The sequence below is a fragment of the Mobula hypostoma genome, chromosome 1 (genome assembly GCF_963921235.1).
Source record: "Mobula hypostoma chromosome 1, sMobHyp1.1, whole genome shotgun sequence".
Classification (NCBI taxonomy): Eukaryota; Metazoa; Chordata; class Chondrichthyes; order Myliobatiformes; family Myliobatidae; genus Mobula; species Mobula hypostoma.
The window spans coordinates 251,075,055-251,102,230 of NC_086097.1; the positions used below are offsets into that span (position 1 = coordinate 251,075,055).

The 27,176-nt window shown below is 44.7% G+C and overlaps 1 protein-coding gene across 3 annotated transcripts in view; it reads right to left on the reverse strand.

Annotated features, from left to right (window-relative positions):
- The window catches only part of rad54b (RAD54 homolog B), a 217,756-nt gene extending 198,856 nt beyond the window's left edge, over nucleotides 1–18,900 (reverse strand). For 2 of the 3 annotated variants that reach the window (XM_063042466.1, XM_063042462.1), the window contains exons 1-2: nucleotides 18,382–18,589; nucleotides 5,499–5,694 (exon numbers count right to left, since the gene is read on the reverse strand). In XM_063042466.1, coding sequence (XP_062898536.1) covers nucleotides 5,499–5,694; nucleotides 18,382–18,510 — 325 coding nt within the window. In that variant the 5' untranslated portion in view covers nucleotides 18,511–18,589. Of the gene's footprint in view, nucleotides 1–5,498; nucleotides 5,695–18,381; nucleotides 18,590–18,775 lie in introns of those variants that run through there. The other variant, XM_063042472.1, reaches the window with a different exon arrangement.
- Nucleotides 18,901–27,176: the final 8,276 nt, after the last annotated feature.

A 27,176-nucleotide genomic window follows, 5' to 3' on the forward strand; every position in this document is an offset into this window, starting at 1 on the left:
CCTTAAAATTATTTCCCCTTATTTCCATCCTCTTATCTTGTACACCTCTATCAAGTCACCGCTCGTCCTCTTTCACTCCAAAGAGAAAAGACCTAGCTCATTCAACCTATCTTCATAAGGCACGCTCTCTAGTCCGGCAGCATCCAGTAAATCTTCTCTGCACCTTCTCTAAAGTTTCTACAACCTTCCTATAATGAGATAGCCAAAACTGAACACACATCTCCAAGGTCCTGATGAAGGGTCTCAGTCCAAACTGTCAACTGTTTATTCATTTCCATGGAGGCTGCCTGACCTGCTGAGTTCCTCCAGCATTTTGTGTGGGTTGCTCTGGATTTCCAGCATCTGCAGAATCTCGTGTTTACAACATTCCAAGTGTGTCTAACCAGAGTTTTATGTTACCTCAGGCGCTATATCTCAAATGAAGACAGATCTAAATTACCAGCTGAACAAAGGACAAGATTCAATGAGATGCTCAAAACTTCCTGAAAGAAACTGATAAATTGGTTTATTATACAGGGAAAAGCTTGTCTTGCATACCATGCATACAGATCAATTCTTTATAACAGTGCATTGCACAAGGTTAAACAATACAGAGTGTAGAGTAAAGAGTAAGTGCAGTGCAGGTGGACAATAAGGTAGATTGTGAAGTCAAAAGTCCATCTTATAATACAAGGGAAGCATTCAATAGTCTTATAATTGTGGGACAGAAACAGTCCTTGAGCCCCTGTGATCCAGGCTTTCAGCTTTTGTATCTTCCGCCCTATGGGGCGGTGGGGGAGAATGGAAGAGCAGAGACACACGCTGTGCTAATTTGAAAATATATTGCTATTTATTCTTCAGACTTCAGGAGACCTCGTACTATTCACAACCAGTACATTGGTGGCAAAGCAGCGGAAATTGCGAGCAGTTTCAAACTCCTGATCGCTCATTCCACACAATCGCTCATGATCCCAGAACACATTCTGCAAATCAGGAAAGCTCACCACCACCTCTACTTTCTGAGGACGCTGAAGAGACTAACCACATCAATACTTACAACATTCTACAGATGTTCAGTAGACAGCATCCTGACATGCTGGATCACTGCATGCTATGGAAACTGCACTGCGGCAGATCACCGCATGGTACAGAAACTGCACTGCGGCAGATCACCGCATGCTATGGAAACTGCGCTGCGGCAGATCACCGCATGGTACGGAAACTGCACTGCGGCAGATCACTGCATGCTATGGAAACTGCGCTGCGGCAGATCACCGCATGGTACAGAAACTGCGCTGCGGCAGATCACCGCATGGTAGGAAACTGCACTGCAGCAGATCACCGCATGGTACAGAAACTGCGCTGCGGCAGATCACCGCATGGTAGGAAACTGCGCTGCGGCAGATCACCGCATGGTAGGAAACTGCGCTGCGGCAGATCACCGCATGGTACGGAAACTGCGCTGCGGCAGATCACCGCATGGTACGGAAACTGCGCTGCGGCAGATCACCGCATGGTAGGAAACTGCACTGCGGCAGATCACCGCATGGTAGGCAACTGCGCTGCGGCAGATCACCGCATGGTAGGCAACTGCGCTGCGGCAGATCACCGCATGGTACAGAAACTGCGCTGTGGCAGACAGGAAGGCTCTACAACAGGTAGTCAAAACTGCCCAATGCCTCACAGACACCACCCTACTCGCCATCAAGGACATGTACACAGAAAGGTGCTGGAAAAGGGCTAATAACATCATGAAGGATATCCCCACCCTGCTCATGGACTGTTTGTCCCACTCTCATCAGGGAGAAAGCTATGTAGTAGACTCAAAAATCAGTTATTTTCCCCAAGCAGCAAGGCTGATCAACACCACTAACTACTAACCCACCACGCCCCCCCAAATGCCCAACCACCACTACTTTAAAATTCGCTGTCAGTCACCTTAAGTACAGACACTCCTGTGCCTAGCATCACTTTATGGACATACAATCAATGTATACAAATGTAACATGCTGTAGGGTTTCACTGCTGTGTAACATGCTGTAAGGTTTCACTGATAATGTAATGGTTACTCTGTAGCAGCAATGTTTGGGTTATGACTCGAGATAACGGGGTTAGGAATGCTGTTGTTCTTTCTTGTGAGCTGGAAGAGAGATTTTCGCAGTCTTTCGCCGGGGTGGGGAGAGAAGACGCGAATGGAGAGAGTTATTAGACCGCTGGACGGGGTGGACTTGGAGCGAGGGTCCGAAGGGCAGCGACGATCAGAGGAGGTCGATGGTGGACGATCGACTTATCAGTCAGCTCCAACTTTGCACAATAGACTGTTTAATAAGATTGGGCCTTTTTTATTTCTTTTTTTCATTTCTTTACTAACCATATAGTCAAAGTAAGAATTAGAAAGCTTAATCGTTTAATCGCATATTGTGTACTGTTTGTCATTTCGGCGTACTGATTTGTAACAGGGGACACATCGCGCAGCATCCACCCAAACGAGATTTCTTAAGTTTGGCCAGGCTGGGGGCTATCACCCCCTATATTAAGCCGCTAGCCGAAGCGAGAGTTACACAAGCTATCTTATGTATTTGTATCTATTCTAATTTTTTAATTATTTGTTCTTTATCTTATTGTGTTTTATTGGTGCTGCATCTGATCTGGAGTAACAATTACAGGTTTCCCCCGCTATCCGAAGGTAGAGCGTTCCTATGAAACGGTTTGTAAGCCGGAATGTCGTAAAGTGAATAAGCAATTACCATTTATTAATATGGGAAAAATTTTTGAGCATTCCCAGACCCAAAAAATAACCTACAAAATCATGCCAAATTCCACTTAAAACCTAAAATAACAGTAACATATAGTAAAAGCAGGAATGATATGATAAATACACAGCCTATATAAAGTAGAAATACTTTTCTGCAGCACTGTCTAGCGCAGCGAAAATCTCACGGCAGCACTCTCGGTGGAAGCGCTCTCGGCAGAAACACTCTCTCCAGTAACCTTTAAGCTATGAAGCTGCCAAATCATACCAAATAAGACATAAAAATACACAGCCTATATAAAGTAGAAATAATATATGTAGTGTAGTTTCACTTACTGGAATCAGGAAGACTCCAATAAGTTGCAGTTTCGTCACAGTTAAACACTTACTTATACGAATAACCTGTAATCTGTAATTATTTTCTTCAGCTCTGCTGGGAACTTTTCGGCAGCTTCAGTATCAGCGGAAGCACTCGCTCCGGTAAACATTAAACTATGAAGCTGCCCTCGCCTCAGAAACCGATCAAACCACCCATGACTACCTTTAAATTCCACTTTCACAACACTTTCATCACCAACGGCCAGTGCTTTCTGTTTCAGCTTATTAAAAAGACTGACTGATTTCTCCTTAAGTATGAGAAAATTTAATGGAACACCACGCTTTGTGCACCCATCAATCCACTCAAGCAATAGACTTTCCATTTTATCCATTATTGGATGCCGACTAAGAGAGACCACTTTGCTACGAGCAGAACCAACAGTAACATCGGCAGCTTTCAAAATTCTCTCTCTGCGTATAAATAGTGCGAATGGTGGACGCAGGCAAGTTCAACGTGTGGACAATGTCCTTATTTTGTTCACCACGATCGAAAAGCTTAATTATGTCTAGTTTTATGCTAAGTGTAACACCCTTACGAGCTCTTTTAGGCTTTTCCGATACCCTAGAACTCATCTTGCTAACGGATGCAGAAAATAAATCGGGATAAAGCACGTGTTTAAGCAATGGCGGCTAGAATGCAGTTCCGGGGGAGGAGCTTGGCTGTTCAGGCGCATGCTGCCTTTTATCGTAACAGTGAAAACACCTTCCGTTAGCGAAAACAGGTAACTAATGTAGGTCTTTCGTAACAGCGAGGTGTCGTAAAGCGAATGTTCGGAAAACAGGGGCCACCTGTATTTCGTTCCCCTTTACACTTGTGTACTGGAAATGACATTAAACAATGTGAAAATGTGTAGTTCGGATAGTTGCTGTTTCATCACCGTGCAAGGAGAACTGCGCACTGATGCAACATTTGCAAGTAAGTTGCCAAGATCAGAGAACAACTCAACCAAACTACATTAAACAATCTTCAATCACCTCTGGGTTTAAATTCAGGAACTCTGCATAAAACAAAATTGTGGGAGAACTTCCACAGGAAAAGCAGCAGTATTCCCAGAAGATGACACCTTTGAGGGAAATTAGAGAAGAGTTATAAATGCTGGCTTCATGCGTGACAATCATAGCCCAAAAAAATAAGGTTTAAAAAACCTTCTGGTGGTTCTAATCACACCATTACAGTAATGTTGAATTGAACTTCTATTATAAGACCATAAGATATAGGAGCAGAATTAGGTCATTATTGAGCTGCTCCACCATTTCATCATGGCTGATCCCTCTCAGCCCCAGTCTCCTGCCTTCTCCCCATATCCCTTCATGCCCTGACCAAGAATCTACCAACCTCTGCCTTAAGTATACCCAAAGACTTGGCCTCCACAGCCACCGGTGGCAGTGAATTCCACAGATTCACCACTCTCTGGCTAAAGAAATTCCTCCTCATCTCTGTTCTAAAAGGACTCCCTCCCCTCCACCTATTCTGAGGCTATGTCCAGGGTGTATGGTGCGTCCAGGGAGGTGCAGCAAATCTGGTGAAGGGGCTTCTCATGTTCAGTCATCTTCTAGATTCAAGATTCAATTCAACTTGAAGTTCAGTATATTTCAGGGCTACAATACGAAATAAATCCAAAACTCAGTGAATGAGATCCTTCTATCACTCTTATCTCACTTTTACAACATTCCAGTGCGGTTTAACCAGAGTTTTACAGAGATACAACATTACCTCCGAAGCTATATCTCAAGTGAGGACAGATCTAAATTACCAGCTGAACAAAGGACAAGCTCCAATGAAGTGCTCAGAACTTCCTAAAGAAACTGGTAAATTAGTTTATTATACTGAGATACGGTGAAAAGCTTGTCTTGCATACCTTCCATACAGATCAATTCTTTATAACAGTGCGCTGCACAAGGTTAAACAATACAGAGTGTAGATTAAAGAGTAAGTGCCGTGCAGGTAGACACTAAGGTAGGTTGTGAAGTCAAGAGTCCACCTTATCATACTAGGGAACTATTCAATGGTCTTATAACAGTGGGATAGATGCTGTCCTTGCATACCATCTATAAAGATCAATTTATTACAACAGTGCAGTCTACAAGGTTAAACAATACAGAGTGCAGAATGCAGAATGAAAACATAGGTCTTCAGCATGTGGGAGGAAATCTAAGCACCTGGAGGAAACCCACGCGGTCATGTGTAGAACATACAAACTCCTTACAGACAGCAGTGGAATTAAATCTGGCTCGCTGGCACCGTAATAGCATTGTGCTGCCCTAAATTTTGAAGTTTGCTCTCACAATACAGGGGCAGACTTTAACCACAGATAATATTCTAGGAAACTGCAAACCACAATAATATCAAACATAATATTATGAAAGCAGTTTGTGAACTGGTACTCACCCTCGACATGATTTGTACCTTGAAACTTGACAGAAAAACCAGGCGAGATGGTCAGGTGATCAGGTTTCGACATTTCCAAATGACAATGTTCAACCACATTTCCTGAGGTTTGGGGAGAAGGGCAGCTCTGAAGCCTTTCACATTGTGTAACCAATGCTTTGGACTGCAATAGGGGATCACCACTGTCATGATGTAGCTGAAACAAAATGTGATTTGCAATAAGGAAATCATTCTAAAATAATTCACACAAATCTGTATTCATAACCTATTTATCTTTTATTTCTTTGTTCGTATGTGCCATGTTGTATGATGTAGGCGATCGTGGCCTTTCCATGATCATGATTGTTCTGGACAAATTTTTCTACGGAAGTGGTCTGTCATTGCCTTCTTCCGGGCAGTGTCTTTACAAGATGGGTGACCCCAACATTATCAATCCTCTTCAGAGATTGTCTGCCTGGCATCAGTGGTTGCATAACCACTTCCTTCATCCCCCTTCTCCCACCCACCTGGCTTAACTTATTAACTTCTAGCTTGTACTCTTTCCCCTCTCCCACCTTCCTATTCTGGCTTCCTCCTCCTTCCTTTCCAGTCCTGATGTAGGGTCTTGGCCCAAAACAGCGACTACTTTTTTTCCATAGATGCTGCCTGACCTGCTGAGTTCCTCCAGCATTTTGTGTGTGTTGCTTGGATTTCCAGCATCTGCAGATTTTCTCTTCTTTGTGTCTGAATTGTCTTAGTAATTACAGCTCACCAACTTTCAGTGACAAAAATCACTACTTATTGAATAAAAACAAGCAAGTGACTATTTAAAAATGTTTGCTCTAAGCACGGAGTAGTGGCTAATGGTCACACGCAACTGAACGAGTTAGAAGATGCTGGGGCACAGTTTTCGCCCTCAAGACCATAAGACAGGAGCAAAATTAGGCCATTTAGCCCATCGAGTCTGCTCGATGCAAAATAATGCAAAGATGGTCAGAATACATGAAAGACCTATATGACGACAAAGACCTATACAACGACAAAGACCCAGAGGACAACTTTGATATGGCAACAACAACGAGGGCCCAGCAATACTGAAAGAAGAAGTGGAACATGCTATGAAGAAAATGCGAAAGGGGAAATCATTAGGACCAGATAACATTCTGGTTGAACTGTATGAAGTGCTAGAAGATTTTGGTGTAGAAAAATTAACAATCTTATTGAATAGGATATACAACAATGGCAAAGTACCAGAAGATCTTTGAAAGACAGTATTCCTTGCACTTCCAAAGAAACCAGGTGCAACAGAGTGTGGACAACACAGAATAATTAGTTTAATAAGCCACCTCACAAACATTCTACTTAGAATCATCATGCTCAGAATAAGTAACAAAATTAAACCAGAGATCAGTGAAGAAAAATGCGGCTTTGTCAAAGCCAAGGGAACATCAAACGCCACTTATATTCTCAGGAATATTATCGAAAGGTCAATGGAAGTACAACAAGACCTATATTTCTGTTTCATTGACTACACAAAAGCCTTTGACACAGTGAAACAACAAGTTATCATGAAAATACTTAAATATCAACAGAAAAGATCTAAGAATAATCAGGAATCTCTACTGGCAACAAAGTGCAACCATACGGATATACAACGAGATTGGTGAATTGTTCTATCACCAGACCTGTTCTCCCTGTACAGTGAAAACATCATGAGAACCGTACAAGACCTACCTGGAATAAGTATAGGAGGATACAATATCAACAACCTCCGCTATGCGGATGATACAGTACTGATAGCAAACAGTGAAGTAAATTTACAGTGTGGCGGCTCGTATCAGCACGACTACAACAGAAACTGTTATCTACCATCAACACAGAGAGCGAAAGACTTGGCCTAACCTTAAACATAAAGAAAACTGAAGTAATGGTAATATCAAAGAAACCTGATATCCCAAACTGTAGGATCGTACTGGGAAATGAAATCCTGAAACATGTTCACAACTTCAAGTACCTTGGATCATGGGTAACATCTGATGGCAAATGCGAAACAGACATAAAAACAAGAATAGCAATGGCAAGAACAGCATTTACAGAAATGAGAAACATCCTAACGAACAAGAAAATAGCAATTGACATCCGCCTTAGAACTCTCAGCTGCTATATTCTTCCTATATTGATGTATGGCTGCGAGTCACGGACCATCACAAATGCAATGGAAAAAAGAATCAATGCAGCAGAGATGTGGTTCCTCAGAAGAATGCTATGCATATCATATACGGACAGAGTAACCTACGAAGAAGTTCTACAGAGAACAAAAACAAAACGTACATTACTTTAAAAAATCAGAAAACAGCAATCAAAATTCTTTGGACACATCATGCAAAGAGAGACATGAGAACATTTTGTTACAACTGGAAAGCTGGAAGGAAAAAGAAGCAGAGAATGAAGGTTTGTCCATCGTCATTGATGAAGACCTCGACACCATTAGTACTTTTTACGAGGTCAAGTTGCTAGTTCGACACTCAACCCGGCACGGATGGAAAGCTTGCTGGGGAGCAGCTCGACTAGATTCAAACTCGGGAACCTTCGCTCCCGGAGTCTGGCGCTGATGTCACTGCGTCACCAGCCGGCTATGATGGTGTCGAGACTAGCGCGTGATTTGGATTTAAGTGAGGGAGAGTTGTGCAGCGTCAGCCTCACTCTGTCTTCCCAATTCCTATCTGGATCCAGACAGAGTCTAGATGGCTGGAGATGGGACTAGGCGCAGTGGATGACCAGGACGTCTTCTGTGTCTTGTCCTGCTCTACACGTTCCACCACGCTTGCAGAGACCACCTTCTTGACCGTTGGACCTTCCATTGGTCTCGTCCGCTCAATCCGCCGGAGTCTGTCTTCACATGCTGGGATAGACAACTCCCTATCTCACCGAGGGTTTGAGACCCGTCGGCTACCCTCACCTGGTTTAGCCGGCCTGTCGAAGCCGTTGCCCGGGGTGTGGCCGCTGTCGCATGCAAACAGCTACGGGGAGCCACAGGTGAGAGCTGAGTGCCAGGTGGGGACCAAAGGTGGACGTGTATGGAGCATCAGGGAGGGGTAGCTCCTCTGGTGGGGGAACATGTCGCGACAGAGAATGAAAATGATAGATGGAATAACATCATAGTTAGAAACAGGGAAGACAACACTACAATTCGGAGGGTCAGGGACCGTGATGGATGGAGAGACATGATCGCCACGCTGAACGGCAAGGCACCTGAATGAATGAATCTTAGAATGGAAATGCTGAAACTGGAGAGTGTTCAAAGGGCGTTCACAGAAATTATTCCAAGATTGAATGGCTTGTCATATGAAGAGCGTCTGATGTCTCTAGGCCTGTATTCTCTAGAATTCAGAAAAATGAGGGGTGACCTCATTGAAACATATCAGTTGGTGAGAGGCCTTGATAGAGTGGATGTGGACAGGATATTTCCTACGGTGGGAGAGTCTAAGACCAAGAGGACGCATCCTCAGAATAGAGGGGCATCATTTTAGAATAGAGATGAGGAGGAATTTCATTAGCTAGAGAGTATGAATATGCAGAATTCCTTGCCACCAGGCAGCTGTGGAGGCCAGGTCGTTATGTATATTTAAAGGTCAGGGCATGAAGGGATATGAGAAGGCAAGAGATTGGGGCTGAGAGGAAAATTGGATCAGCCATGATGAAATGGCAGAGCAGATACGATGGGCCAAATGGCATAAATCTGTTCTTATACTTTACAATTGTATATCAGCGGCATAGTGTCCCAAATAGATGAAGGGAATCCAGGCTATTTTCTTTTTTTTTTATTAAGTGCAATCGTGAACAATAGCCAGATCAGAAATGCTGATCAAGTCAACTAGTTCCCAAAGAGAACTCTGATAGGCCAATCAGATGGTTCACTGCTGCTCAGTGATAGAACACAAAAAAAATCATATGTACAATTAAGAAACATTAAAAAATAGTAGAAATACTGGAGTCATGATGATCATGATGAAGTCTGCTGGAGAGAGACATTTACACATATGATGTCCTCCATAATTCAGAGAGATTGAAGGATAAGGTTGCAGGGTGACAAAACGTGGCAGGAGCACTTGGAACTAAAAACTAATCCCTGCCGGGAGAAAACAGCACCAGTTCTTTCTGCACTGTTCTCCAGCAGTCTAAGGACTAAGTCCGGCCAGAACATAACTCACAAGTGCTTTTGAAAGTCAGGTATTAACCCTACCTACCAACAACCAAGCGTTGTCATCCTGATCCCCTTCATGATAGCTTATGAAGAAGCATGTGACTTTCCTCCCAGAGATACACTCACAACACGCTGGAGGAACTCAACAGGTCGGGCAGCATCCATAGAAAAGATCCCTTCTCTCCCCCTACAGAGGACCCCTTCTCCCGTAAGATCACCCCCTCCCCCTACTGAGGACCCCTTCTCCCATCTTCAACCCTCCTCCTCCTCCTCCTGGACACCCCGCCTGGGCCTTCTACCTGCACCCGATCTTTTTATCTCCAACTGTCGCCGAGACATCAACCGTCTCAACTTCACCACTCCTCTCCTGTTCCAACTTCACTCCCTCTGAACGCACTGCCCTCCACTCTCTCTGCACTAATCCCAACCTCACCATCAAACCCACTGACAAAGGTGGTGCTGTAGTAGTCTGGCGGACGGACCTCTACCTCACCGAGGCCAAACGGCAGCTCTCTGACACCACCTCTTACTTACCCCTGGAACAGGACCCCACCAAAAAACATCAAACCATTGTCTCCCGTACCATCACCGCCCTTATCAACTCCGGAGACCTTCCATCCTCAGCCACTAAACTCATAATTCCTACATCCTGTACCGCTCGGTTTTACCTCCTCCCCAAGACCCACAAGCCTGACTATCCCGGCAGACCCATAGTTTCTGCCTGCTCCTGTCCCACCGAACTTGTGTCTGCCTACCTGGACTCCATTTTGTCACCCATAGTTCAGTCCCTCCCCACCTACATCCGGGATACATCCCATGCTCTACACCTCTTCAATAACTTCCAGTTCCCCAGCCCCAACCACTTCATTTTCACTATGGATGTCCAATCCCTATACACCTCCATTCCCCAACAAGAAGGCCTCAAAGCCCTCCGCTACTTTCTGGATACTAGACCTCGCCAGTTCCCCACCACCACTACCTTCCTCCAGTTGGCGGAACTGATTCTCACACTCAATAACTTCTCTTTTGGCTCTTCCCACTTTCTTCAGACTAAGGGTGTAGCTATGGGAACTCGCATGGGCCCTAGCTATGCCTGCCTCTTCGTTGGTTATGTGGAACAGTCTGTGCTCCAAACCTATTCTGGTACTGCTCCCCAACTTTTCCTTCGGTACATTGATGACTACATTGGTGCTGCTTCCTGCATCCATGCTGAGCTCGTCAATTTCATCGACTTTACTTCTAACTTCCACTCAGCCCTCAAATTCACTTGGTCTATCTCGGACACTTCTCTCCCCTTTCTCGATCTCTCGGCCTCCATCTCTGGAGACAGACGGTCCACCGACATCTTCTACAAGCCCACTGACTCTCATAACTACCTCGACTATACCTCTTCCCACCCCGCCACATGCAAAAATGCCATTCCCTATTCCCAGTTCCTCCGTCTCTGCCGCATCTGTTCCGAGGATGAGGTTTTCCATTCCAGGACATCACAAATGCCCTCTTTCTTTAAGGATCGTGGTTTCCCTTCTGCTGTCATCAATGATGCCCTCACCCGTATCTCCTCCATTTCCCGCACTTCAGCCCTCACCCCATCCTCCCACCACCACAACAGGGACAGAGCTCCCCCTGTCCTCACCTACCAGCCCAGCACCCTCCGGATCCAGCACAATATCCTCCGCAACTTCCGCCACCTTCAACAGGACTCCACCACTAAGCACATCTTTCCCTCTCCACCCCTCTCCGCCTTCGGCAGGGATCGGTCCCTCCGCGACTCCCTGGTCCACAAGTCCCTCCCCACGGATCTCCCACCCGGTACTTATCCCTGTAAGCGTAAGTGCTGCACCTGTCCCTACACCTCCTCTCTTGCCACCATTCAGGGCCCTAAACAGTCCTTCCAGGTGAGGCAACACTTCACTTGTGAGTCTGTTGGGGTCATCTATTGCATCCGGTGCTCCCGGTGCGGCCTCCTCTACATCGGTGAAACCCGACGCAGATTGGGGGACCGCTTCGTCGAGCACCTCCGCTCCGTCCGCCAAAACAGACAGGATCTCCCAGTAGCCACCCACTTCAACTCTGCTTCCCACTCCCATTCAGATATGTCCATACATGGCCTCCTCTACTGCCCTGATGAGGCTAAACTCAGGTTGGAGGAGCAACACCTCATATACCGTCTAGGTAGTCTCCAGCCCCTTGGTATGAACATAGAATTCTCCAACTTCCAGTAATTCCCTCCCCCTCCCTTCCCCTATCCCTGTGTCACTCTGCCCCCTCCCCTAGCTGCCTACTACCTCCCTCATGATTCTGCCTCCTTCTACTACCCATTGTGTTTTCCCCTATTCTTTCATCACCTTTCCTGCCTATCACCTCCCTGCTTCCCCTCCCCCACCCCTTCATCTTTCCCCTTACTGGTTTTTCACCTGGAACCTACCAGCCTTCTCCTTCCCACCCTCCTCCCACCTTCTTTATAAGGCCTCTGCCCCTTCCCTCTACAGTCCTGACGAAGGGTTCCGGCCCGAAACGTCGACTGATCTTTTCCACGGATGCTGCACGACCTGCTGAGTTCCTCCAGCGTGTTGTGAGTGTTTCTTTGACCCCAGAATCTGCAGATTATTTTGTGTTTATCCCTCCCAGAGATGATAGGTGTTTGTGTACTTGACTCATGAAGGCTTGGACCCCATCGTCGCAGATGTTTCCAACCACAGCATCTGGAAGGCTGTTCCAAATTTTTGTTCTTTAAGATTTTTCCCCAAATGAACAATCACCCAATTAACCAGAATCCTCTATATTTAAGACTACAAGGCATCATTCATTCATTTGTTTTGTGCCCTGTCATATGACGTGGGTGATCATAGTCTGTCTATGACTATGACTGTACTTGGCAATTTTTTCTATAGAAGTGGTTTTCAATTGTCTTCTTCTGGGCAGTGACTCCCCAACCATCATCAATACTTTTCAGAGATTGTCTGCCTGGCATCAGTGGACGCATAGCCAGGAAGGCAACAACATCCATCACCTGCTCCCATGGATTCATGTGACCCTGATCAGAGGGCTAAACAGATGTTATACGTTGCCCAAGAGTGACCTGCACCTTACACCTCCTTTGGTAGTGCCATCTCCACCCCACCACCTACCATAAGATATAGTATCAGAATTAAGCTATTCGGCCCATCGAATTTACTCGGCCATTCTATCATGGTTGATTTATACTTCCTTTGGACTCCCCATAACCATAAGACATAGGAGCAGAATTAGGCCATTTGGCCCATCGAGTCTGCTCCGCCATTCAATCATGGCTGATCCTTTTTTTTTCTCCTCCTCAAACCTATTTCCTGACCATCTCCCCATAATCTTTGATGCCATGTCCAATCAAGAACCTATCAATCACTGCCTTAAATACACCCAATAACATGGCCTCCACATCTGCATGTGGCAACACAGTCACAAATTCACCACCTTCTGGCTAAAGAAATTTTTCTGCATCAGTTTTGAATGGACATCTCTCTATCCTGAGACTGTGCCCTTTTATCTTAAGGCTCTCCCACCATGGGAAACATCCTTTCCACATCTACTCTGTCTAGCCCTTTCAACATTTGAAAGGTTTCAATGAGATCCCCCCTTCATCATTCTAAATTCCAGTGAGTACAGACCCAGACCCATCAAACAATCCTCGTATGATAACCCTTTCAATCCTAGAATCATCTTTGTGAAGCTTCTCTGGATTCTCTCCAATTTCGGCACATCTCTTCTAAGATGAAGAACCCAAAACTGTTCACAATACTCCACCACTGCCTTATAAAACCTAAGCATTACATCTCTGCTCTTGTATTCTAGACCTCTTCAAATGAATGCTAACGTTGCATCTGCCTTCCTCAGTACGGACTCAACCTGCAAGTTAGACTTTAGGTTAGGGTGTTCTGCACAAGGACTCCCAAGACCCTTTGCATCCCAGATATTTGGATTTTCTCCCCGTTTAGAAAATAGTCTGCACATTTATTTCTACTACCAAAGTGCATAACCATGTATTTTCCAACATTATATTTCATTTGCCACTTTCTTGCCCATTCTCCTAATCTGTATAAGTCCTTCTGCATCCTACCCATTTCCTCAACACTACTTGCCCCTCTACCAATCTTCATATCATCTGCGAACTTGGCAATAAAGCCATCTATTTCATCAACTAACTCATTTCCATACAGCATAAAAAGAAGTGGTCCCAACACCGAACCCTGTGGAACGCCACTAGTCACTGACAGCCAACTAGAAAAGGATCCTTTTATTCCCACTCACTGCCTCCTACCAATCAGCCAATGCTCCAACCGTCTTAGTAACTTTCCTGTAATACCACGGGCTCTTACCTTGGTAAGCAGCCTCATGTGTGGCACCTTGTCAAAGGCCTTCTGAAAGTCCAAATATACAACACCCCCTGCCACCCCTTTATCTATCCTACTTGTAATCTCCTCACAGAATTCCAACAGGTTCACCAGGCAGGATTTTTCCGCAAGGAAACCATGCTGACTTTATCCTATCTTGTCCTGTGTCACCCAAGTATTCCATCACCTCACCCTTAAAAATTGACTCTAACATCTTCCCAACCACTGAGGTCAGGCTAACTGGTCTATAATTTCCTTTCTGCTGCCTTCCTGGTAAAGCTCTGAAAATCTGTGGCAAACAACTAGCGAGAGTATTCAAGGACATTTTCAACCTCTCAGTGCTACGGGCAGAAGTTCCCATTTGCTTCAAAAAGTTAACAATTATACCAGTGCCTAAGAAGAATAATGTGAGCTGACTTAGTGACTATTGCCTGATAGCACTCACATCGACAGTGATGAAATGCTTTGAGAGGTTGCTTATGACTAGACTGAACTCTTGCCTCAGCAAGGACTTGGACTCATTGCCATTTGCCTATCTCCACAATAGGTCAACGGCAGACGCAATCTCAGTGGCTCTTCACATGGCTTTAGACCACCTAGACAACACAAACACCTACGTCAGGATGCTGTTCATCGAATATAGCTCAGCATTTAATACCATCATTCCCACAATCCTGATTGAGAAGTTGTAGAACCTGGGCCTCTGTACCTCCCTCTGCAACTGGATCCTTGATTTCCTAACTGGAAGACCACAATCTGTGTGGATTAGTGACAACATATCCTCCTCTCTGACGATCAACACTAGTGCACCTCAGTTATAGTCATAGTCATAGTCATACTTTATTGATCCCGAGGGAAATTGGTTTTCGTTAGAGTTGCACCATAAATAATTAAATAGTAATATGTAATTTATGCCAGTAAATTATGAAATAAGTCCAGAACCAGCCTATTGGCTCAGGGTGACTGACCCTCCAAGGGAGGAGTTGTAGTTTGGCCACAGGCAGGAATGACTTCCTATGACGCTCTGTGTTGCATCTCGGTGGAATGAGTCTCTGGCTGAATGTACTCCTGTGCCCAACCAGCCCATTATGTAGTGGATGGGAGACATTGTCCAAGATGGCATGCAACTTGGACAGCATCCTCTTTTCAGACACCACCGTCAGAGAGTCCAGTTCCATCCCCACAACATCACTGGCCTTACGAATGAGTTTGTTGATTCTGTTGGTGCCTGCTACCCTCAGCCTGCTGCCCCAGCACACAATAGCAAACATGATCGCACTGGCCACCACAGACTCGTAGAACATCCTCAGCATTGTCCGACAGATGTTAAAGGACCTCAGTCCCCTCAGGAAATAGAGACGGCTCTGACCCTTCTTGTAGACAGCCTCAGTGTTCTTTGACCAGTCCAGTTTATTGTCAATCCGTATCCCCAGGTATTTGTAATCCTCCAACATGTCCACACTGACCCCCTGGATGGAAACAGGGGTCACCGGTGCCTCAGCCCTCCTCAGGTCTACGACCAGCTCCTTAATCTTTTTCACATTAAGCTGCAGATAATTCTGCTCACACCATGTGACAAAGTTTCCTACCGTAGCCCTGTACTCAGCCTCATCTCCCTTGCTGATGCATCCAACTATGGGTGTGTGCTTAGCCCACTGCTCTACTCTCTATATACCCATGACTATGTGGCTAGGCATAGCTCAAATACCATCTATAAATTTGCTGATAGTACAAACATTGTTGGTAGAATCTCAGGTAGTGACGAGAGGGCGTACAGGAGTGAAATACGCCAACTTGTGGAGTGGTGCCGCAGCAACCAATGTCAGTAAAACGAAAGAGCTGATTGTGGACTTCAGGAAGGGTAAAATGAAGGAACACATACCAATCCTCATAGAGGGATCAGATGTGGAGAGAGTGAGCAGTTTCAAGTTCCTGGGTGTCAAGACCTCTGAGGAATTAACCTGGTCCCAACACATCGATGTAGTTATACAGCAGGCAAGGCGGCGGCGATACTTCATTCAGAGTTTGAAGAGATTTGACATGTCAACAAATACAACTTCTATAGATGTACCATGGAGAGCACTCTGACAGGCTGCATCACTGTCTCATATAGGGGGTGGGGGGGGGTGCTACTGCACAAGACCGAAAGAAGCTGCAGAGGGTCGTAAATTTAGTCTGTTCCATCTTGGGTACTAGCATACAAAGTACCCAGGACACCTTCAGGGAGTGGTGTCTCAGAAAGGCATCGTTCATTGTTAAGGACCTCCAGCACCCAGGGCATGCCCTTTTCTCACTGTTACCATCAGGTAGAAGGTACAGAAGCCTGAAGGCACACACTCAGCGATTCAGGAACAGCTTCTTCCCCTCTGCCATCCGATTCCTAAATGGACATTGAAACCTTGGACACTTTTTTTAAAATATACAATATTTCTGTTTTTTGCATGATTTTTTAATCTATTCAATATATGTATACTGTGATTTACTTATTATCATTACTATATTTAGTTTTTCTCTTCTATATTATGTATTGCATTGAACTGCTGCTGCTAAGTTAACAAATTTCACATCACATGCCGGTGATAATAAACCTGAATTTGATTCCTCCTTTCTTAAAGAGAGGAGTGACATTTGCAATTTTCCAGTCCTCTGGCACCATGCCAGAATCCAATGATTTTTGAAAGATCATTGCTAATGCCACCACAGTCTCCCACACTACCTCTTCCAGAACCCTAGGATGCAGTTCATCTGATCTGGGTGACTTATGTACCCTTAGGTCTTTCAGCTTTTTGAGCACCTTCTCTCTTGTAATAGTAACTGCACCCACTTCTTTTCCCTCACACACTACAACATCTGGCACACTGCTAGTGTTTTCCACAGTGAAGACTGATGCAAAATATTCATTTAGTTCATTTGCCATCTCCTTGCCCCATAGAAACATAGAAACCATAGAAACATAGAAACCATAGAAAAACTACAGCACAGAAACGGGCCTTTTGGCCCTTCTTGGCTGTGCCGAACCATTTTCTGCCTAGTCCCACAGACCTGCACACAGACCATATCCCTCCATACACCTCCCATCCATGTATCTGTCCAATCTATTCTTAAATGTTAAAAAAGAACCCGCATTTACCACCTCATATGGCAGCTCATTCCATACTCCCACCACTCTCTGTGTGAAGAAGCCCCCCCTAATGTTCCCTTTAAACTTTTCCCCCTTCACCCTTAACCCATGTCCTCTGGTTTCCCCCCCACCCCCATGCCTCAGTGGAAAAAGCCTGCTTGCATTCACTCTGTCTATACCCATCATAATTTTATATACCTCTATCAAATCTCCCCTCATTCTTCTACACTCCAGGGAATAAAGTCCTAACCTATTCAACCTTTCTCTGTAACTGAGTTTCTCAAGTCCCCACAACATCTCTTTATTATCCCCCGCTATTATTATCTTGCCTCTTTTTCTAGTGGTCCTATATCCACTCTCATCTTTCTTTTATTTTTTACATACTTGAAAAAGCTTTTACTATCCACTTAGATATTATTTGCTAGCTTGCTTTCATATCTCATCTTTAAACTTTAACAGCCTAACTAATCAGGCTTTAAATATACCCAATGACTTGGCCTCCACTGCAGTCTGTGGCAATGAAATCCACAGATTTACCACCCTCTAGCTAAAGAAATTTCTTCTCCTCTCTGTTGGTATCATAAATAGATATATAGATTTTGATGTAGATATGTATTGGTATAGAACATATAACATTACAGCACAGTATAGGCCCTTCTGCCCACAATGTCGTGCCGACCTGTTAAACCACTCCAAATTCAATCTAACCCTTCCCTCCTCTGCAACCCTCCATTTTTCTAATCATCCAGAGTTTCTTAAATGTCCCAAATGTACATGTCATTCTCTACCAGCAACCCTGGCACCCCATGTGTAAAAAAACAAAGCTTTCTTCTGACATACTCCCTATAATTTCCTCCAATCATCTTCAAATTACATACTCTCTTATTAGCCATTACATCACAACAGCTAGAATGTTGATATTTCTATATGTACATAAAATAATTGACAAATAATTATATATATTGATATAATTTACAAACCAAGAAGGTCCACAAAAGAATAAACTATGCCACAGAGCAATACTTATGGGAAGCAAGTACAAAACATTTTAATATATTTATTTGAAAACTAAATTTAAGACTTTTGCCAATATGCTTTCGCGAGTTTTAGAAACCCGGAAGTCTAAATTACTTAAGCCTTAGACTACCGCAATCAGTTTCTCGCTCCTAATTTCCAATTGGAGGTGACAGAAGTTTATTTGTACAGTACCTCGTTCCTGTTCAAGAGTCTGGTGTCCCCTGACACAGGCGCAAGATTAGTGGTTTTGCTGGGCGGGATGAATTTGATTCTTTTAGCCACATTGCCGCTAAGTTGGCTCGGAGCAGCCGATCTTCTCATCTTAGTAAGTTGTTACTTTGGTACCGGAAGAAAAAATTGAATGAGTGCCTACACATTAACGATAAGCAGATCACCAGATCACCAAAACAGTTCGCTCTCTAGGAGTGATATTTTCTTAATGTCCACCAATGATGATTTTTAAGCTCCCGCCTTCCCAAAATGCTTAGCACAGACAACAAATCCTACATACTGCGCATGTACTTAACTTTAATTCTTTGTTCAGAATTAGTATGTACGATACGGCATTTGTAGGGAATGCACTTACCAAGAAACGGTGCGGATCCTAGGAGATGCAAAGGAAACGTCTATATACTAAATTGAGATCTTAGGGACGGGCATAGTTTAACACGGAATATCACTACCATCGTAATGCATATAAGTGAATATTTGACTTTCTGAGAAGCATTAGGCTTTTAGATATTATTCAAGGTTTTTTTGTGGGGTGGATATAGTGGGTATACTTCGTCAAAGTTGCCGGTGAACGCAGCAGGCCAGGCAGCATCTCTAGGAAGAGGTACAAGTCAGATGCTGCCTGGCCTGCTGCGTTCACCAGCAACTTTGAGGTGTGTTGCTCGAATTTCCAGCATCTGCAGAATTCCTCGTGTTTGGGTATACTTCGTGTCTTTTTGCTTCGCACTTCACTTCAGTAGGTGGCGGTAATGCACCTTATATTGATCTGTCAACCACCTTTAAACTTTTATATGTCACAATTTAAATGTTGCCTTGTAGATTTCAAAGTGGTGCGGACACTACTATTATATTGCAATGTGTTACAGTGACATAGCATGCCTATGGATTGCAGCGGGTCTCAAGGGTTGGCTTTGACGGAAACCAATTATATTGAAACAGTTATCAAAATTTTAAAAATTGTGATATAGTAAATGGTTGGTTGTTCGTCCATCGTTGACATCGATGAGGACCTCGACACCATAATGATGGTGTCGAGACTAGCGCGTGATTTGGATTTAAGTGAGGGAGAGTTGCGCAGCATCAGCCTCACTCTCTCTTCCCAATTCCCATCTGGATCCAGTGGCAAGACAGAGTCTAGACGGCTGGAGATGGGACTAGGCGCAGTGGATGACCAGGACGTCTTCTGTGTCTTGTCCTGCTCTACACGTTCCACCACGCTTGCAGAGACCACCTTCTTGACCGTTGGACCTTCCATTGGTCTCGTCCGTTCAATCCGCCGGAGTCTGTCTTCACATGCTGGGATAGACAACTCCCTATCTCACCGAGGGTTTGAGACCCGTCGGCTACCCTCACCTGGTTTAGCCGGCTTGTCGAAGCCGTTGCCCGGGGTGTGGCCGCTGTCGCATGCAAACAGCTACGGGGAGCCACAGGTGAGAGCTGAGTGCCAGGTAGGGACCAAAGGTGGACTAACCGCCCTGAAAAGGACGCAACATGTTCCCCCACCAGAGGTGCTACCCCTCCCTGACACCCCATACACCCATAGTAAATATATGCTTCTTTATTAACGCTTTAAATAACAAGTCGTGATGAGCAATATTTTGAGATATTTGTAACAACTGTAATGTGATATGAAAATCTCTGTGATTTCTGTTGGTGACAAAGTCAGAGGTACTGCTAATACTACTGTGGATTACTGTGCTAATACTGTGGATGCTGTGGATTGTTGCCTACATTTGAAATTGAAAGAAATGCTATATTTCAGTTAGAGGTTAGTGAAAATAAAGATGTAATGTTTTCCCATCCATGGACTTCCTGGAATTTATTGGACCCCAGGTTAAGAAGCTCTGCTTTACAGCTTCTCTCAATTTGGGAAAGAACAGCAGAACAGCATTTCTGCATCTGTGAGAGAAGAAACGGTGAATGTTTTCAGGCCTGAGACCCTCTCAATTTCTGCTTGTTGGACAAGATATTTTGCCCTTGCAATTAGCCCATCGGGCTTGATCCTGAATGATGCCAATCTGCGATTACTTCATAAACATCTTTTTGCACTTCTTAAAATTCTGCAGCAGTTTTGAGTCTCCTATCGACATGGACCCCAAGATATGTTGAAGTTGGATAAGATGCTAGTTAGGTGTAATTTGGAGAATTGTGTACAGTTCTGGTTACCTACCTACAAGAAAGATATCAATAAAACTGAAAGAGTGCAGAGAAAGTTTACAAGGATGTTGCCGGGATTTGAGGACCTGAGTTAGTGGAAAAGGTTGAATAGATTAGGACTTTGTTCCCAGCCTGGGGTCCACAGACCCCACTGTTAATGGTAGGGGTCCATGGCATAAAAACGTTGGGAACCCCTGCCCTAATGCAAAGGAGAATGGGGGAGATTCTATAGAGGTTTACAAAATTCTGAAGGCTATTGATAGGGTAAATGTGTACCATGTAGCCTCCTGCTCTACTCACTTTACACTTATGACTGGGAGGCTTAAGCACAGCTCCAGTGCCATGTTCAAGTTTGGTGATGACCACACTCTCGTAGGCTGAATCAAAGGTGGTGACAAATCAGCATATAGGAGGGAGATTGAAAATCTGGCTCAGGGGTGCCATAACAATAACCTCATCAGCAAGACCAAGGAGCTGATTATTGACTTCAGGAGGAGGAAACCAGAGGTCCATGAGCCAGCATTCATCGGAAAATCAAATATACAGCGTCAGCAACTTTAAATTCCTCAGTGTTACTATTTCAGAGGATCTGTCCTGGGCCCAGCAAGTAAGTGCAATGTGAAGAAAGCATGGCAGCGCCTCCACTTCCTTAAAAGTTTGTGAAGATTCAGCATGGCACCTAAAACTTTGACAAACTTGTAGAGAGGTGTCCAGGCCACACTCTCTTCTCACTCCTGCCATCAGAAAGGAGGTACAGAAGCCTCAGGACTCACACCTACTGGTTCAGGAACAGTTATTACCCCTCAAACATCAGGCTCTTGAACCAAAAGGGATAAGTTCACTCAACTTCATTGCCCTATCATTGAAATGTTCCCACAACCAATGGACCCACTTCAAGGACTCTTCGTCTCATATTCTTGATATTCATTGCTTTATTGATTTATTATTTCTTTCTTTTTGTATTTGTACAGTTTGTTGTCTTTTACACACTGTTTGAATGCCTAAGTTAGTGTGGTCCTTCATCGATTCTATTATGGTTGTATTCTATTTTGGATTTATTGAGTATGCCCACAGGTAAACTAATATAAACTAATCTCAGGGTTGTATATAGTGACATGTATGTACTTTGATAATGAACTTAGAACTTTGAAATGCAAGCAGGCTTTTTCCACTGAGCTTGGATGAGACTAGAACTAGAATTAATGGGTTAAAGGTGAAAAGTGAAATGTTTAAGGGGACATGTTTAAAACTCCAAACTCCAAGGCTGAGTACAAAGTAAATGGCAGGATACTTGGTAGTGTGGAGGAGCAGAGGGATCTGGGGGTACATGTCCACAGATCCCTGAAAGTTGCCTCACAGGTGGATAGGGTAGTTAAGAAAACTTATGGGGTGTTAGTTTTCATAAGTCGAGGGATAGAGTTTAAGAGTCGCGATGTAATGATGCAGCTCTATAAAACTCTGGTTAGGCCACACTTGGAGTACTGTGTCCAGTTCTGGTTGCCACACTATAGGAAGGATGTGGAAGCATTGGAAAGGGTACAGGGGAGATTTACCAGGATGCTGCCTGGTGTAGAAAGTATGCATTATGCTCAGAGATTAAGGGAGCTAGGGCTTTACTCTTTGGAGAGAAGGAGGTTGAGAGGAGACATGATAGAGGTGTACAAGATAATAAGAGGAATAGATAGAGTGGATAGCCAGTGCCTCTTCCCCAGGGCACCACTGCTCAATACAAGAGGACATGGCTTTAAGGTAAGGGGTGGGAAGTTCAAGGGGGATATTAGAGGAAGTTTTTTACTCAGAGAGTGGTTGGTGCATGGAATGCACTGCCTGAGTCAGTGGTGGAGGCAGATACACTAGTGAAGTTTAAGAGACTACTAGACAGGTATATGGAGAAATTTAAGGTGGGGGCTTATATGGGAGGCAGGGTTTGAGGGTCGGCACAACATTGTGGGCCGAAGGGCTTGTACTATGCTGTACTATTCTATGTTCTATGGAACATGAAGTATAACTTCTTCACTCAGAGGCTGGCAAGAGTGTGGAATGAGCTGCGAGTGGACGTGGTGGATGTTGGTTCTATTTCATCATTTAAGACAACTTTGAACAGGTATATGGATGAGAGAGGTATGGTCTGGGTGCAAGTCGATGGGACTAGGCAGAATAACAGTTCAGCATGGACTGGATGGCCAAAGGTTTCTTGGATCGGGACAAGAAGAGTGGCGGGAGAGCTAAATTCTGAAGGGAGATAGTTTTTTTAAAAACTTCTTCGAGTGCAAGAAGGACGAGACTGCGCAGGCGCATGACGTAGACAGGACAGCACTGAGAGTTTAAAAAGGAGACCACCCTACACAGCGGGCAGCAGAGTGAGTGGTAGCAGAGTGTAGGGCTTTGGCTCAACGGGCTTACGCGGAAACAGGAAGAGGCGAGAGCGAGGCAGCAGATCTTCTTTTCCCCTTGGCGAATCGGCCCAGACAGACACAGGAACAGCAGGGCTCACACAGCTAATGGTTTAAAAAGTTTGTGTGTTTAGTGAGGTAAGTGGATGAGTAGACTTATTTTTCCTTGTTTCATTCCTGTAAAATTAGGTAGCATGCCTGCAGGGTTAGTGCTTTGTTCAGGGTGTCAGATGTGGGAATCCTGGGAGACCTCCAGCCTCCATGATGGCCACATCTGCGCCAGGTGCACCGAGATGCAGCTCCTCAGAGACCGTGTTAGAGATCTGGACTTGCAGCTTGATGACCTGCTGCTTATTGGGGAAAGTGAAGAGGTGATAGACAGGAGCTACAGGGAGGTAGTCATCCCTAGGCTACAGGGGTCAGAAAACTGGGTGACTGTCAGGAGAGGGAAGGGAAATGCCCAGATAGTGGAGAGCACCCCTGTGGCTGCCCCCCTCAGCAACAACTATTTCGTTTTGGAAGCTGTTGAGGGGGATGACCGGACAGGGGACGGCCACAGTGACCGGGTCTCTGGCACTGAGCCTGGCGCTGTTGTGCAGGAGGAAAGGAGGGAGAAGAGGAATGCGGTAGTCATAGGGGATTCCATTGTCAGGGGAACAGACAGGAGATTCTGTGAGCCTGATAGAGATACCCGCGTGGTGTGTTGCCTCCCAGGTCCCAGGGTACGGGATGTCCCAGATCGGGTCCAGAATTTTCTGAAGGGAAAGGGCGAGCAGCCCCTTGTCTTGGTACATGTTAGTACCAATCACATAGATAGGAAAAGGGAGGAGGTCCTGAAGAGATATTTCCAGGAGTTAGGAAGGAAGCTGAGAAGCAGGACCTCCAGCGTAGTAATCTCCGGATTGCTACCTGTGCCACGTGCTAGCAAGATCAAGAATAGTCGGATCAGGTAGATGAATGCGTGGCTGAGAGACTGGTGCAGGGGGCAGGGCTTCAGATTCTTGGATAATTGGGATCTCTTCTGGGGGAAGTACAACCTGTTCAAAATGGACGGGTTACACCTGAACCTGAAGGGGACCAATCTCCTGGCGGGCAGGTTTAATAGAGCTGTTAGGGAGGGTTTAAACTAATTTGGCAGGGGGGTGGGGAACGGAATGATAGAGCGGAGGAAGGGGAAAACAGAAATAAGTCTAAGATAGTGAGCAGTAAAGATGTCAGGAAAGACAGGCAGGTGATGGGGCAAATTTGCAGCCATTGGGATGACTTGCAGTGCAATAAGGTTGCAGTGCAATCAAAGCAAAAAGTACCAAATACTGGTCTTAAGATGTTATACTTAAATGCATGCAGCATAAGGAATAAGGTGGATGATCTTATCATACAGCTACAAATTGGCAGGTATGATATTGTGGCTATCATTGAGACGTGGCTAAAGGATGGATGTCTCTGGGAGCTGAACGTCCAAGGACACACGGTGTATCGTAAGGATAGGCAGGTAGGCAAAGGGGGTGGCGTGGCTTTATTGGTAAGAAATGATATTAAATCATTAGAAAGAGGTGACATAGGATCGGAAAGTGTAGCATCTTTATGGGTTGAGCTAAGAAATCGCAGGGGTAGGACCCTGATGGCAGTTATATAGAGGTCTCCCAACAGCTGCAGTGATGTGGACTACAAATTTCAACCGGAAATAGAAAAAGCTTGTCAGAAGGGCAGTGTTATGATAATAGTGGGGGATTTTAACATGCGAGTGGATTGGGAAAATCAGGTCGGCACTGGATCGCAAGAGAAAGAATTTGAAGAATGTCTTGCGAGATGGCTTTTTAGAACAGTTGTTGTTGAGCCCACTAGGGGATCGGCTGTACTGGATTGGGTATTGTGTAATGATCCAGAGGTGATTAGAGAGATTGAGGTGAAGGAACCCTTAGGAGGCAGTGATCATAACATGATTGAGTTCACTGTGAAATCTGAGAAAGAGAAGCCGAAATCCGATGAGTCGGTTTTTCAGTGATGCAACCGTGGCTGACAAGAGAAGTCAAAGCCAAAGTTAAAGTAAGGGAGAGGGCATACAAAGAAGCAAAAATTAGTGGGAAGACAGAGGATTGGGAAATTTTTAAAAGCTTAAAAAAGGAAACTAAGGAGATCATTAAGAGGGAAAAAATAAACTATGAAAAGAAGCTAGCAAATAATATCAAAGAGGATACTAAAAGCTTTTTCAAGTATATAAAGAGTAAAAGACAGGTGAGAGTAGATATAGGACCGATAGAAAATGATGCTGGAGAAATTGTAATTGGAGATAAGGAGATGGCAGAGGAACTGAACGAATATTTTGCATCAGTCTTCACTGAGAAAGACATCAGCAGTATACCGGAAATTCAAGGGTGTCAGGGAAGAGAATTACCACAGAGAAAGTACTCAGGAAGCTGAATATTCTAACGGTAGATAAATCTCCCGGACCAGATGGAATGCACCCTCGTGTTCTGAAGGAAGTAGCTGTGGAGATTGCAGAGGCATTAGCAATGATCTTTCAAAAGTCAATAGATTTTGGCATGGTTCCGGAGGACTGGAAGATTGCAAATGTCACTCCGCTATTTAAGAAGGGGGCAAGGAAGCAAAAAGGAAATTATAGACCTGTTAGCTTGACATCGGTGGTTGGGAAGTTGTTGGAGTCAATTGTCAAGGATGAGGTTACGGAGTACCTGGAGGCATATGACAAGATAGGCAGAACGCAGCATGGTTACCTTAAAGGAAAATCCTGCCTGAAAAACCTATTACAATTTTTTGAGGAAATTACAAGTAGGCTCGACAAGGGAGATGCAGTGGATGTTGTGTATTTGGATTTTCAGAAGGCCTTTGACAAGGTGCCACACATGGGGCTACTTAACAAGATAAGAGCCCATGGAATTACGGGAAAGTTACATACGTGGATAGAGCGTTGGCTGATTGGCAGGAAACAGAGAGTGGGAATAAAGGGACCCTATTCTGGTTGGCTGCCTGTTACCAGTGGTGTTCCACAGGCGTCCGTTGTGGGGCCGCTTCTTTTTATGTTGTACATCAACGATTTGGATTATGGAATAGATGGCTTTGTGGCTAAGTTTGCTGATGATACAAAGATAGGAGGAGGGGCTGGTAGTGTTGAGGAAACAGAGAGTCTGCAGAGAGACTTGGATAGATTGGCAGAGAAATGGCAAATGAAATACAATGTTGGAAAGTGTATGGTTATGCACTTTGGTAGAAGAAATAAACGGGCAAACTGATATTTAAATGGAGAGAGAATTCAAAGTTCTGAGATGCAACGGGACTTGGGAGTCCTCGTGCAGGATACCCTTAAGGTTAACCTCCAGGTTGGGCCGGTGGTGAAGAAGGCGAATGCAATGTTGGCATTCATTTCTAGAGGAATAGGGTATAGGAGCAGGGATGTGATGTTGAGGCTCTATAAGGCACTGGTAAAACCTCACTTGGAGTACTGTGTGCTGTTTTTGGCTCCTTATTTAAGAAAGGATGTGCTGACGTTGGAGAGGGTTCAGAGAAGATTCACTAGAATGATTCCGGGAATGAGAGGGTTAACATATGAGGAATGTTTGACCGCTCTTGGACTGTACTCCTTAGAGGTCAAAAGAATGAGGGGGGATCTCATAGAAACATTTCGAATGTTGAAAGGAATGGACAGAGTGGATGTGGCAAAGTTGTTTACCATGGTGGGGGAGTCTAGTACGAGAGGGCATGACTTAAGGATTGAAGGGTGCCCATTCAGAGCAGAGATGCAAAGAAATTTTTTTAGCCAAAAGGTGGTGAATGTGTGGAATTTGTTGCCACAGGCAGCAGTGGAGGCCAAGTCACTGGGTGTATTTAAGGCAGGTATCTGAGCAGCCAGGGTATCAAGGTTTATGGTGAGAAGATGGGGGACTGGGACTAAATGGGAGAATGGATCAGCTCATGATAAAATGGCGGAGCAGACTCGATGGGCCGAATGGCCGACTTCTGCTCCTTTGTCTTATGGGTCTGTTTCTATACTGTAGTGCCCTTTGACTCCATGAGGGTAGATTACAAATATTAACCATTATGTAGAAAAATAGTCATGGGAAAATCTGGCCACTTGAGAATGTTTGAGAAAATTCAGCAAATAGTGTCATGAATGAACAGTGTGTGCACCAGGAAAGAAACTATAGTTCCTGAAGCAATGGCTCAGGGCTAAAAAAAAATGCAATGAAC